A 13,754-nucleotide genomic window follows, 5' to 3' on the forward strand; every position below is an offset into this window, starting at 1 on the left:
GGAAAAGCTTGAACTTGCAGTAGGGTCATGAATGAAAGCTCACTGTAGTATCATGCATACTAGCTTGTATTTGTAATCCCCATAAGCTAGCACTAAAAATAGGGTAGATATGCCCAGCCCTAGCCCCACAGCTACCTTACTTTCAAATGCAGCAAAACAGAAGAAAAAATTGTTTAAAGTTAAGGCACAGCCCTGGGACCAAAGACCTGCAGCTTTTTTTTTTTTCTTTTTTCCTTTTTTTTTTTTTTTTTTTATTGATATATCTTTACGTATTTTATACTTTTCTTGAATCTTCCATAAACAAGCTCTAAGGTGACATAGAGTATATTACAGGAGAAAAAATGTACAAGGAATATGTATACACAATAATCATTCTCTCACCAAGAGTTTCCAAATATAGCAACACCACCCTCACAAGGATGATGTTATAATAAGAACTGGTAATTTACAATTAACATTACAGTATGTACATTACAATAAATACATGGTTGTAAACAGAGACAAACAAGACTGTATTACAGGTAAGGTCATTTGGTGAGAAAAATGCATGGCACAAATGAAATAAATAATGCATTTTAAAAGAATTGTCAAAGCTTTCTGAAAAATCCATTTCATTCAAGTTTTTAAAACTTCTGAATGCTATTTGTTCTATCTATATTCTTTCATTATCTTTTTTAACAATGACACAAAACAATTTAAAAATTCAAATACAGCATTATTGAGTACAGTAACTTGCAAGCTAAAGTGTACTGTTATAAGCAATGTGAATTTTCTCCCCCCCTTTCCTCCCCCCAATACCCAACTCATCGCATTTTATTATGGCAAAATTATTTAAAACACATAAAGCCACTTGTAAATTGTATTGTTTTAAAGCAGTGTGCAATGCTAAAACACACTTTGGCAAAAGAGGAAAAAAAAAAAGATTGTACAGTGCATTATATCCCCATCTCTAAGAAATGATACAATTTTCTATGATTTGATTGTCCATATGTATGGGTATATGTCTCACAATACAATATGGTGTTTTCTCTTCATTTACTTTCAGTTAGTGCAGATACAAAAGCTTTTCAGGTCCCCATTGGTCATTTTGGAATTTATATTGCTTTTCCATTATTAAGGTTCCAGGCACTCTTAGGGATTGAGAGGATTTTTAGGTGGGTCAGGTTCAGGAAGAAATGATGAAGAACAAAATATTGTTGAAACCTTAAAAACATGAGTTCTCTTCATTTTCTTTCCCCTTCAGTATCATCTGTGCTAAAGCCCTGTGAGGGCTAAAGGTAGAGAAAATTTTGACCTGGATATAGAAGAATGTGAAATGAATTTAAAGGCTGAATTATTAGCCAATAGTTTTCAAATAAGTTCTTATCTTAAAGAAGATCTCAGACACTTAAAAAAAAGATAAAAAATAAAAACCAAAATGAAAACAAACAAAAAAAAAACAAACTACAACAACAACAAAAAACAACATTTATATCTGCTTATTTACTACCAAATTAATCCAAACAGGGAAATAATGTCTGATTCCATTTTCTTTTGTTAAGAAATCATCTTGATATTGTCATTTTACCAGAATTTTACAGAATGGAGTCTGTGCCTTCTCTAGGCAACTATTTCCCAACTGAAAACTACAATTTTAATGAAGGGTAAAGCAGTGGAGATAAAAAATTCCTGTTTCATGTGAGCAAGCACCAGGACAGGCAAATGTCAAACACGAACTCCTAATTCCCTTTAGCTTTCCAAGTTATGAAAGTTTTCAGTACCAATCAAACCTAAAAGTAGGCTTCTCTCAGCACAAGCTGTATAAAGGATAAAAAAAAAAGATGAGATTAAAATAATGTGGAGTAAACTACCACTCTCATGACACACTTTTTAATTACTTAAAAACATAGAAAAAAAAAGATGGACCTGGCTCTTCTTGCAATAAAAATATGAAAAAATAATGCTAATCACAATTTTTATATTTTACATGTCTTGGATTAGCAAATGGTTTAACTAGATCACTAAAAGATAAAAAGAAACTACGGGAATCAAAATTGGAAATAATACATTAATGCTTTTATGCCAAAATATATATTCCAAATACTGTATTTGCTTGTTCTGATTTAGCAGTCTATAGTTCCCAGGCAAAAAAATGGTCTGCAAATCATGTTTCAGAGGGATACATTTCACAAATATAGTCGAAGAGCTGCCTTTATATTAAAGACAATTCATTACCTTTCTTACTGGCCCTAGTCCTGCAAATCTTAATCTTAACAGTTGGTTTCAAAGGTAGTACTACTTCTGGTACTAAGTCAGAATTGACAGGATCAGGCCACTATGAGGACAATAGCAAAACATAACTTCCTCTAATATGTCTGGGAACATTATAATGAAAACAAAAAAAATTCCATCAGACTGTAGGAGTTTTGGGTAACATAAAGGATGTTCATGAAACTCACTAATACATAAAATAATAGATGTTTAAAATTCAATATTGTTTTGAAGTTCTAAGGTGCAAAACAAGAAGGAAATAAAAAACCCTAGAAGTATTATCCAGTGTAGCACAGATTTGTACTGAAAACTTGCAAATTACTCTTTGGAAAAAATAACCAGTGGCAGATGAAGTCGGAAAGTGTTTTTCTTTAAATATAATACCTCAGTACATTTAATAATAAAAGTAAGCTCTACAAAAGATCTCTCTTTTACATATTATACAAAATGCAGAGTTCAGTGCAACCCATTGGGTTACACTTTTTTCAGTCACTTATCAGGAAGACTTGAAATTAGAAAATTATGCAATTTCCACAGCTCATCTTCCTATTGGTAACAGATTCGTGTTGTGTCCCATCATTTATGTGCATTTGCTTTCCAGTAGGAACCTCAGTTTATTTTCTGTCTGTTTCCTCTGATGACGAACATTATCCAATGCTTAAGTTGAGAAATAAAATAAAAATAAAATAAAATAAAATAAAAAGTAAAATAAAATAAAATAAAATAAAATAAAATAAAAAACTACCAAAGCATACCAGCATTCGGTTGGCAGGTGGTACTCCTCTGAAAATATTTGATTTAGTTAATCAAATCTGTGAAATTGAGTTTAGTAAGATGTAGTTTATGGATCTTCTTCCCCCACTTTCTGAAGCAATGGAGGTGAAGATTCTGGTTACAATATTCCTGAGTGCCAAACTGAGTCATCAAGGTCAGTTTTGATTAACAAACGTCCTAGCAGATGACAGTGAGTTGTGATCATGATTGTAGCATACAACATACACTTTGGAAACCATTACTTAATTAGAGAGAGGAAGGAGGGGAGAGGGAAAGGGAGAGGGCAAGACAGAGAGGATATGTCCTCATTGTTATGTGTCAGGAGCATGGTCTTCCACTACACAAGGTTCTGTCTGGTTCTCCTCCTCTTCTACTTCTTCCCCTACTTGCTCATCAAGAGGAATTTCAGTGGATTCTGAATCCTGGGTGCAAAGAGTCTTGGAGTCACTGCAGCTGGTGTCTTCTTCTACTTGACTTCCACTGTCCTTTTCGGTGTCTGACTCTCCATCTTCCTCCAGTGTTAATTCAAACTGGAATTTTTCAGTTTGTCCCTGTCTACCCTCTTCCTGGTCATCAGGTGCAGGAGAGGGACTTTGAGGGATTGTGCTCTGGTACCATTCTCGATTGTCTTCCAGTGTATCTAAGATATCCTGGGCATCTGGGTGAACAAGATCTGCCCATGTCTCCCACAAAGGATGAACAATGTAGTCTATAAAACCCACCTGTTTCAAACAATAGAAAATTAGAATAAGATCTTATTCACAAAAAACGAAAAACTATGAATAAACATCACAGTAATTCAATCCATTTACTGTACAGAAGCTTTCAATATTCATGCTGTCTAAAAGAAATAGACCATAATGCCTGAGAAAGATAACACTAGCATGAGACACCAGACACAGCACTCTTAAGGTGGCTGTAAGGAGCCCATGCTGTTCTAAGCAGAAAATAGGGTCTCTTAGCATCTCAAACCTCTCATTCAGGATATTGGATAAGGACTTGGAAAGAATTTGTTTCCAAATGAATTGTTCTTTCCAAAGAACTCCATTGCATTTAGTGAGCCAAACAGCTGCTTTATATTTAATTCTGCTTTTGAAGGAAATCCTAATGAGCAGCTGTACAATATTATTTTCTGAAGAATATGCTTCATTGCAGATAACAACAATGATGGAATCCCCTCAGGAAACACACTGCTATGCACTATGTTTTCACAGTAAGAATCTTAACTCCTCTCACTTGCTACCCAGAAGCTGAATTAATTAATTTAGAGAGGAAAAACAAGGAAATAGTGCGTATAAATAATTTTGATAAAATCAGAAATTTATCAAAATATGAAGAATGGTTATGGACTATCTTCTTCCATTAAAATGTCATACTAGGCTATTTATCTGCTTACTGAAATCAGTTACCTGTGATTTTTCTACAGATGCATTGTGCTTATCACACATGGGACTTATCTCCATTCCCCTCTCTCTTTCCCGATCTCCTTGACGGAAGAATTCCTCCATTATTCTATCTGTCCATTGGCGGTATAGGTGGAGTGGCTTTGTTGGATTGCTGAGATCTGCACAGTGCACCATATTCTGAAGAACCTAAAATAGATTGAACACCTGCTGTGTTATTACACTGGAGAAAAACAGCTCCCTTTCCATTTACACGTTTGGTGGCTGTGAACTGGAATCTTGAAAATACATGTAGTGCAAGATTTATTCTGGAGAGCAAAAACTTAGTCCTTGACTGTTTTTCACACCTGCAGTAATAGCCATGAATTACCTCACTTCTACTGCTTCTCCCCATGTAAGAGACAGAAAATGTTTCAGAGAAAGACCAAGAAGGTGCTGACAATTTGAAGGGTAGGGCAAAGCCAAAATCAGCCTAGAAGTATATTACCACCTCACTAATTTCCTAAAGAATAATTCAGTACCTAACAGAATATGTAACATGCAAGAAACGTGAGAGAGAAGAGGGGAGAGAGTGAGTCATGGTGTGAAAATAGACAGTTGATCTAACCCACGCTGAAGACTAGGTAGGCAAAAGCTATTGATGATGTAACACATGATAATACAGATAAATTTTCTTACCTGAATTCTATCTGAATAGTTATCAAGAAGTAAGACACCAGAACTTGTCACTTTTTTGGTTTCAACCATAGTTTTTAAATCAGCCAATAGATTCATATGCTTAGACATGTCTGTTGCAAGTACCTTGAAAGAAACAAAAGAATAAATCATTTTTAAAAACTTTTTTTTTTTAATTAAAAATATCATTTATTCTACTGACTTTTAAGAAACCTTTGGACCCCAAAACAAATGGTTCTCAGTAGAAAACCTAAGTTCTGTATCTGAATAGACTACAGAAGTCTCAGTCCCATATGTCATCAGTGTCCTAATGCTTTCATTTTGATTATTTTAAGAATATGACAAAATAATTGGAGAAAGATTTGATCATTCTTAGTTCATTATCATTAATTCTGTAGAAAATTTCCAGCTGTGATTGTGAAATGCCAAACACAGACATCAGTATGAAAACAGCTTGAAACAGGGCTGTATACCTTCCAGAAAGGTATACATGGTTATCAAAACTGAAAAGAACCCACTATTCATGTTTGGACAAAATAAAATACAACTTCATCTAACAACTTGTAATTTATCCTAAAATGTTGCTGTGCATAATCATTCAATTTGCTAGCACTATGCAAAAGAGACTCTAAAGCAGAACTCACAATGTCAATGACCATTTTCCTCAATGACTGCCTCTGTTTTTTTGTCAAATTCTGGAAAATGTCACAATTTTCTTCCTGTAGCAGCTTAAAGCCCACAGCTAAGTGGTGATTCTCCAGTACTGATGAGTCATTGTACATCAAGGCGAGTTCAGAATCTGCAATAACAATCACAGGGCAGAATATTACTAAAGCCTTTGCTTCCACCAAATCCCTTATGATTTTTCAAATGAATTACATTCATAACAAGATTTACAGATGAACTATTAGAAAACAATTTCCGGTAGTTCACACAGTATCAAAACTTGCAGAATTGACAACTGAACATCTTAACAAATCAAAGCAAAGTACGTTGAGAAAAATAAAAAGCCAGCTTTGCAGTGGAGTGTGTACACATGCCTGGAATGGCAAGTTAGAAAACAATACAAGGAAGATATTTTTCAGAATACATTTTCATATATGCATGTGGTCACATGGAAAATATTATGCATAAATACACAAACTAAAACACATTTTGATGTTTTTTTGTCTTCCTTCTGCCCCTTCCTCCCTCCCTCCCTACCCACTAAAACTGAATTGCTTAAGTGAAGGTGTACCTATCCACTACTCAGACCTGCGAATACACAGCTAAGGCTTCAGTGCAGGTCAGGCAGAGCACACTCATCTTGGTTTCCAAACAATATACCTCTGCAGTTATGTAAGACACTCAGTTAAGTAGCAAGTTGTGCCTAAGGGGCATCATTAGTCTGTGACAATGGATGTTTTGAGAGGAGGCTGGTGGGACTGTCACAGTTACACTTCTGATCTTTTTATTGAAAAGCTATGTGGCTTGAAAGTGCAAGCAGTGGCCTTGCTTATTGTCTCATATTTGAGTGTGATCTACTTGTGATGTTAAAATGGTACCTTCACTAACAAAACTTTCTTCACTCAGTTGTGCCATGTGGCTGTGAGAATAAGTGAAGCTCATACTCCTTTCTTAGGCCTGTACCAAGGCACACATGAAGACAGCTTTGACAAATAAAAACAGTTTAGACAATTTTCTGCACGGATTTGGATTCTACACAGGAACGCCACACAATCAGCTTGCACTTTTTAAGACACAGAGTGCAAATGAATCTATCATCCAAAAAGCATTCTTCTTATGCAATCACATTTGTGCTGACATAAACTTCTGTTTATTGCAGTTGTTCTATCTGAAATCTAACCACATGTGAGTCTATTCTACTCCTTGTCCTCTTTATCTTCCTCTACAAAAGCTTTGTTTCAAAATCTCTCTGGTTCAATAGGGTGCTTTTATAGGCTCTGCTCTTCAGATTTCAATAGTCTCGTTGCGCATTCTCCTGCTGTCTTCCTCTCTTGTCCTGAACACATCGATCTTGTGAATTGGGAAACCCTTCCTCTAACTTTCCTTATCCTAATGGTAGCAAAACTGTAATAGCAAAAGGGAAAAGAAAGAAAGTTTGTCAAATGGTATCTCTTTTGTCTTTCACAGAATATTTATAAAGTTTGACTACTTGTCATTTTTCTTACAAAGACGACAGGCAGTGGTTTATATTCCTTTCAAACAGCCTTCTGAAGAGCTTCAATTGCAAAACCCTCAACATAGCTGAACTACTTTGTAAGGGCTGCAACTACAGAGAGAGTTAAAACATTCTCAACTTTGTAATGGAGGTGGAAAGTTCCTCCTTGGTAACATCTGTAGCACACTATAAGCTTCAAGACTACTTGGAAGGATAGACTTAACAGTTGTCAAATATGCATCTCCCCCGATGCTAGCACAATCCACATTTGTTTATACTTTAATAGTGTTTATGAGGGATCAAGTTTTTGGAAAACTTTCTAAATGGATTTTAAATCCTGAAACGATATAATAAAACTCTGAAATATAATGTGTAAGTAATTATAAAGAATAACCTGAAATATGGAAAACATGCACGTTACATAAGTCTATAATGATTTTTTAAATGTATTCTTATACTTCTTAATGAAATGCTAATACATTGCAAGGTTCATTGGAAAACATAAAATTGGGTTGAAGAAAATGATCTTCTAGAGATTAGGAAAATCTGGGAGTTGAGAGATTTTGTAACTTTTATAGAAGTCATGTAGGCATTGATTCTTAAGTCCTCGTGGAAAATGAGTTAAAACCTTAAATAAAACTGAATTAAATGCTCTTTATGTCTATCTCTGTTCCTATGGTTTCTTCTTCAAGCGTGTAACAACTCAAAAGGGATAAAACCCCTTTGTCTCTTTTGAGCTTACTAACAGCAGTTCCAGTTAGTGGCACTACTCGATTTACAAGGAAGTCTTCTCCATCAGAAGGAACTGAGAATAACGAGACATTTTTCTAAGCCGCTACATCAGTATCACTCTTAACTCAGCTGAGTTTCAACCATCTGCCTTAAAAGTGAAAGCTTTATGTAGCACTACTGGCCCATTCATCTTGACAGTCATGCCGCTTAAACATAACCAACTCAGTGTTTCCCCATAGCAACTCTGAGCCACCAATACATCTTGCCATTCAATTTCTAATTAAATAAACAAAAACTTTACTTATATGTGCCTATTCTTAAGTGTTTCGGCTTTACACAGTTTCATGAACAATGCTTGATTCACCATCTTTCTACACTACACTGCTAACGGCACTTATTACCAACACAGTACCAGAAATCTAGAGACAGTCCCAATCCTTCACTTTGCAGATGAGTCACCAAATAAAATTTCACTACAGGGTAGCCCTCAGGCCATTAAGGCAAATAAAATTAGATACAGACTAGACTTGAGGTCTTATCTGAATGTACAGCAGAAATGAGTCAGAACAGAATCTCCTTTCTTCAAACCATATTGCTGATATGGGGTCATACTATTTTAGCACCAGTGGAATAGATTCACCCTGTGAATCTATTAACCCAGACAGTGTCTATGAACATGCAAACCGATGGGTCAGATACACAACTTCTAGGTATGCTTCCATTTCTGTAGCTTTTTCTTCTTACATGCTTGAATTCTTAGAATTATTTCAAGTTTTGTTAATTCTGGGTCAGTTATTGTAAAAGGAGAAGACAACAGATGGCAAAAGAAATACGAGCATATGATGGAATTTGCTAAAATGTGCTACCCACTTATAGTAGGAAAAGAGAGTCATATAATCAAAGCAGGTTGCACTAGGGCAAGAAGCCACTCGGTAAATGTGCCGTGATTAGATTCAATGAGGCTAACAGTACTTTTCTTCTAGCAGAAGATAAAAGAGGGAAGTGGTTCATGTAGTGCTGCATAGAACAGCCTTGAGGAATGCAGAACAAGTACACTGTGTTTCACATTTGGAGATGGCATTAGGGTCTCTTTTCACTGGGGCTCACCCCTCCGTATTTGAAGCATCACTGAGTCACATATAAAAAAAAAAAAAAAAAAAAAAAAAAAAGAAGACATTTGCCACAGTCTGCCAGGGCAGGCTGAGAAAATTCAGTCCATGAGGCATGACTATGAAGAGATCAGAAAAAAAGTACAGCAGCCAGGTAGAGCCAGAAATGCACCTACCATTCCCATTTCTAAACAGAAAATAGTGACAGGATTATAGTCTCTCTCTTATTTTTCATGTCTTATTAATTCTTGCTAACCAGTACTGTGTATATTATTTCTAAAGTTACAAGTAATACAAAATAATATCCAATTGAAAATACAAACATCTACCCATTTACCAAGAAAAGGTACAAGTAAAAGCAAACAATTAACAGATTTTGTATTTCTCAGGTGCTATGTGCAGATCTTGCAGCAAATTTTTGAGAAAACCACTGAATATCAAACTTACTTGTGTTGATAAGAAACTGGTTTGAAACCCCAGGATGATCTACATCATGTATTGCACTGGCAAAAATTGCTGCAAGAATCTCCAAATCAGTGAACACTGCCTAGAAAACCATGAAATAGAAATGACAATCACTAATCAATGAAAAAACGGTTTCAGTAAAAGGAGTCTAGTTTAATCTTGATCTGAACGTTAAAAAAACACATTTGAAATGCATCAGGAATCTTAAGAAGGTATTTTACACATAGGTTATCACAATCTTTTGTAAAATCATCCATTACATTGAATTCCATAAATATTTCCAGCTTGGCCATGAAAGTAAAACTATCCTTACTTCACACTAACAGCATCACTAAATTCAGTAACAACTGAAGCGTTTCTCAGTTTCAGTCTACAAATAAATCAACTTTTATTAAACCAGTAGTTACAGATTTAGATTTCTGACCTATAGCACAAATTCAAGTTAAAAATTCCTGCCAGATTCTTTCATGTTACATCTGACATGTCTATGTTACACAATAAACATACAGTCCTGCATTTGAAGAATGAACATCTCCTCAACAACACCAAAGGAAACGGTGATAGACTACAAGGCATTTTACTCAGCATTTACTGATATTTCTTTGTATGAGACTATTAGGAAAATAGGCAGCAAGGACTGCAAGGGACCTGATGGGTCACTGAGTCTTGTCTCAGGTTGTTACAAGTTCCCAAGTTACATAATGGCTTTCATAACTGATCAAGAACAGCTTAGAAGTATGTAGATCAGCAATGGTATTGGGCATATACTGCGATTTTACTGGTTAAAACTGCTGAGAGCAAGGTCATCAAAAACAGTTGAGTTAAATACAGTCAAACAAACAAACAAAAAAGCAATAAAATCTAAAAATGCTCCTGATGTTCAGTTTAGCTGTTTGGTAAAGATGGTGGGGATTTAAGAGCATAAGCTGATCTCCCTCTTTCTCAAGAGAATTCCAGAATCTTTGTGGATCTTTGCCAACTGTCATTCAGGTTCAGAACAAATACGCACAATTTAAAAACAACAACAACAACAACAAATAAACAAATGGCCTTATTGAGGGAATCCTGTTTTATCACTGTCTTTCCTATGCAATTCCACTGTGGTTAGTGAGTCTCACATGGGAAGTAATGACGGAACAGGAAGCAGTTAATAATGAAACGAATGTAACAAGTTACAAATTGTTTTGCAACAAAAAAGGTTATGACAACACAAATCTGCAAGTATAAGACCATGACTTTGAAGAAAAACATGACATTTTTCTGCACAATATTTACACACAAATAAACCCGGATCCTCACAAAGTATCTTTAAGAGAGAGCAACTTATGAAATAAATGTCAAGATTTCTTTTTGAAAAATATTACAGAAACTAAAATGTTTATCGTTTAGTTGAGAAGTCAAAGTATGTCCCTTCCTCTCATGCCTGCCTCTTTCCCACCTTGGTGTAGTTTACCTCTAATGCTGGGGTTGATAGCAAGACATGGGTTGACTGAACAACATCTGCAGCATGTATGTTATTGTGATATGCCACATCTGCATGGTAATGATCTTCTAGGGTCATCAGGTAAGTTATTAAAGTGTCTACTGGAATTTTAAATGTTTTTAACAAATCTCGTTCCTAGAAAAGAAAAAGGGAAACAAGTCAGATTACAAAGCACAGAAAAATCTCTCAGATAAGCATGAAGCAGTATGGCTGCTCCTACTTGCCTGGAAAATAGTGTGCATGATGACGGTCAAAGGTCTGTTTCCAGATAGTTCTGCTACTCGGAAAACCTGAAGGCCCCATTTGTTCACATCTTCTAGTTCCTAGGACAGAATCAAGCAACAGAACCATTGAACTCTAACACACAGATTCCAGCATTTTTTGATTAAAACAGCTACAAACGGCAGACTCATGAAAATGCAAAGCTTGACGCCTGCTAGAGTCACTGTGAAAATTATATGCTAAACTCTAAAAGGGGGAAAGTTGCTACTATTACTCTTGTCATATTTGCACTGGCATCTACCACCTCTCCTGATTTTAATTCACTAGGGAGGAAAGAATTCCACTTTTAAGTGAATTGCTCCAGAGGAAGAGATGCTGCAGTATCTTGAATGAGCTGACACCCTTTCTATCTCACTGCCTAGTAAGGGCAAAGTTCAGCGAGGAGGTGAACTGCAAAAGTCACTGAGTTCTGCTGCTGTCTTCCTGATTCTCAAAAACAGACTGTTGAAATAAATAGGGGGATTCCTGAGAACATAATGATAGGCATATTTCCAAATACTAACAACTAAAATTGAATGAATAATCACTTTATACCAGTGTTAGATTATTGCCAAATTGTTGCTGGTGCAAAAATCAGAAGTGTCCCTGAAAACAAAATACGGACATGAAAAAGGAGTTGAAGACAGGATATGCAAAGATAGCTCTAATGCTATACAGTTGTGCATTTTTGAAAAGCATCAGTCTGCTGTAGATTTTCATTCCTCTGACAGTATATAAGTTTATTCTTCCTTCCTCAGGTATTATTAAGGAATATGCAGCATTATTATTATTAATATATGCAACTGACAGGAAACATTCCTGTTGAAATCCTGCTCAAGCAGAAATCAACCCTTACGGCCTGATTCTGATTTCAGTTATTACTCTTCCACTTCACTGGATTTACATTACTTTAAGTGAGATCAGCCTTTAATGCTACAGCTTGCAATCAACAGCTCTAAGTGGAAGATGGAATAATATTGGTAACTCCATCTGACCAACCTCTATTTCAATTCAACGGTTTAAATTCAAGGATTTAAATATTCTCTACCTTGGCAAGAACATCCTCTTGGTCTGTTTTAACTCCAAATCTGGGAATACTGGAATTAGTTAAGCTGGAGCTGTGCATCAGTTTTTTGACTCCACTGATCTGAGACATTGGCCTCTTCTTTTTCTCTTTCTCTTTCTGCGTCGGAGAAGGAATTTCAACTTCATGTTGTTTGTCTTTAAAAGAATGAGAAAAAAGATATTTTTGATATGAATTACAAATATTTTTGCTTGCTTTACTGCTGATTTTCATATTATGGATGTTGTAATGCTTAACAGAACTTTTTTTTATTTTTTTTTATATTTGTGGTTGGAGAATTTTCAACAGATATTTCACATCAACAGCAGTTAAAACATGAAATGAGACAAACATAGACCAGGTCCTCACTAAAGCAGAGCTCTATTTCACAGATTTCTGAACTGGCTTTATATGCCTTGTGACTGTCTAATTTCCACTTTCTCTGCACCTGTAGCCCTATGGATATTGTTAGCTCTTTCGTTTATAAATGTTTTAACACATGAACAGAAGTCTGTATTTTCATTTGGCAAGAAAATTTGTTTTTTTTTTATTTTATGGGAAAAAAAAGCAAAAAAACAAACAAACAAACAAACAAAACAAACAAACAAAAACAAAAAACAAACAAACCAAACAAACAAACCAACCAAACAAAACAAAACAAACAAAAAAAACCAACCACCACCAAAAAAAACAGTATCTCATGTAAACCTTTCCAAAACCCCCTTAAAGGGGGCTGCCTGTGTTTATGCTATCTCTACAGCTCAGAAAATCTTTTGCCAGTGGTGCCTCATCAACAAATGTTTTGCATGTAGAGGCAGCTCACTTCTGAAGAGCAGCTCTTTTCTGTTACAATGTATAGCACCTCTCAAACAGAGAAAGTAGTACTGACAAAAAGACTATTCTGCTAAAAAAAAAAAAAAAAAAAAAAAAAAAAGAGATCTGTCTTGTGGGCTTTTGCTTCTACAGCAGTATCAGTGGTATTATTTCATATACCTCAGTGTCTGTGCCAGCAAATCTTACTACCACTATTGGCAAAGATCAAAGGGATAATAAAGTGTATTTAGGCTATTGTCATCTGATCACTGCAGAAACAGTATGGGGGTATGGCGCACTGCAGACACCCATGGTCCCCAGTGCAACTGAAATCGGTGCAACAGAGGATTTTCCTGCCAAAAAACTGCTAGGAATTTGCATTAGTTTTTGTTCATTTTATTCATGCTATTTTTTAAATGTAGTGTTTTAATAACTTCCTTTAACTCATCTCTTTTCTGACAAGATCTGCCTGCATCTTTTCTCTTCCTTAAGAAATATTCTAGCAGAACAAGTAATATCAAGGACATATGTTTCTAACACAGGAGCTGAGTGAAAACTATGATTT

The 13,754-nt window shown here is 35.5% G+C and overlaps 1 protein-coding gene across 4 annotated transcripts in view; it reads right to left on the bottom strand.

Annotated features, from left to right (window-relative positions):
* Positions 1-1,915: 1,915 nt before the first annotated feature.
* The window catches only part of PDE4D (phosphodiesterase 4D), a 368,255-nt gene continuing 356,416 nt past the window's right edge, over positions 1,916-13,754 (bottom strand). For all 4 annotated transcript variants that reach the window (XM_032205385.1, XM_032205388.1, XM_032205386.1 and 1 more), the window contains 8 exons: positions 12,362-12,534; positions 11,277-11,375; positions 11,023-11,187; positions 9,552-9,651; positions 5,747-5,901; positions 5,106-5,228; positions 4,434-4,616; positions 1,916-3,746 (listed from right to left, as the gene is read on the bottom strand). In XM_032205385.1, coding sequence (XP_032061276.1) covers positions 3,336-3,746; positions 4,434-4,616; positions 5,106-5,228; positions 5,747-5,901; positions 9,552-9,651; positions 11,023-11,187; positions 11,277-11,375; positions 12,362-12,534 — 1,409 coding nt within the window. In that variant the 3' untranslated portion in view covers positions 1,916-3,335. The remainder of the gene's footprint in view (positions 3,747-4,433; positions 4,617-5,105; positions 5,229-5,746; positions 5,902-9,551; positions 9,652-11,022; positions 11,188-11,276; positions 11,376-12,361; positions 12,535-13,754) is intronic.

This window comes from Aythya fuligula, chromosome Z, assembly GCF_009819795.1.
Source record: "Aythya fuligula isolate bAytFul2 chromosome Z, bAytFul2.pri, whole genome shotgun sequence".
In the NCBI taxonomy this organism is placed as follows: domain Eukaryota; kingdom Metazoa; phylum Chordata; class Aves; order Anseriformes; family Anatidae; genus Aythya; species Aythya fuligula.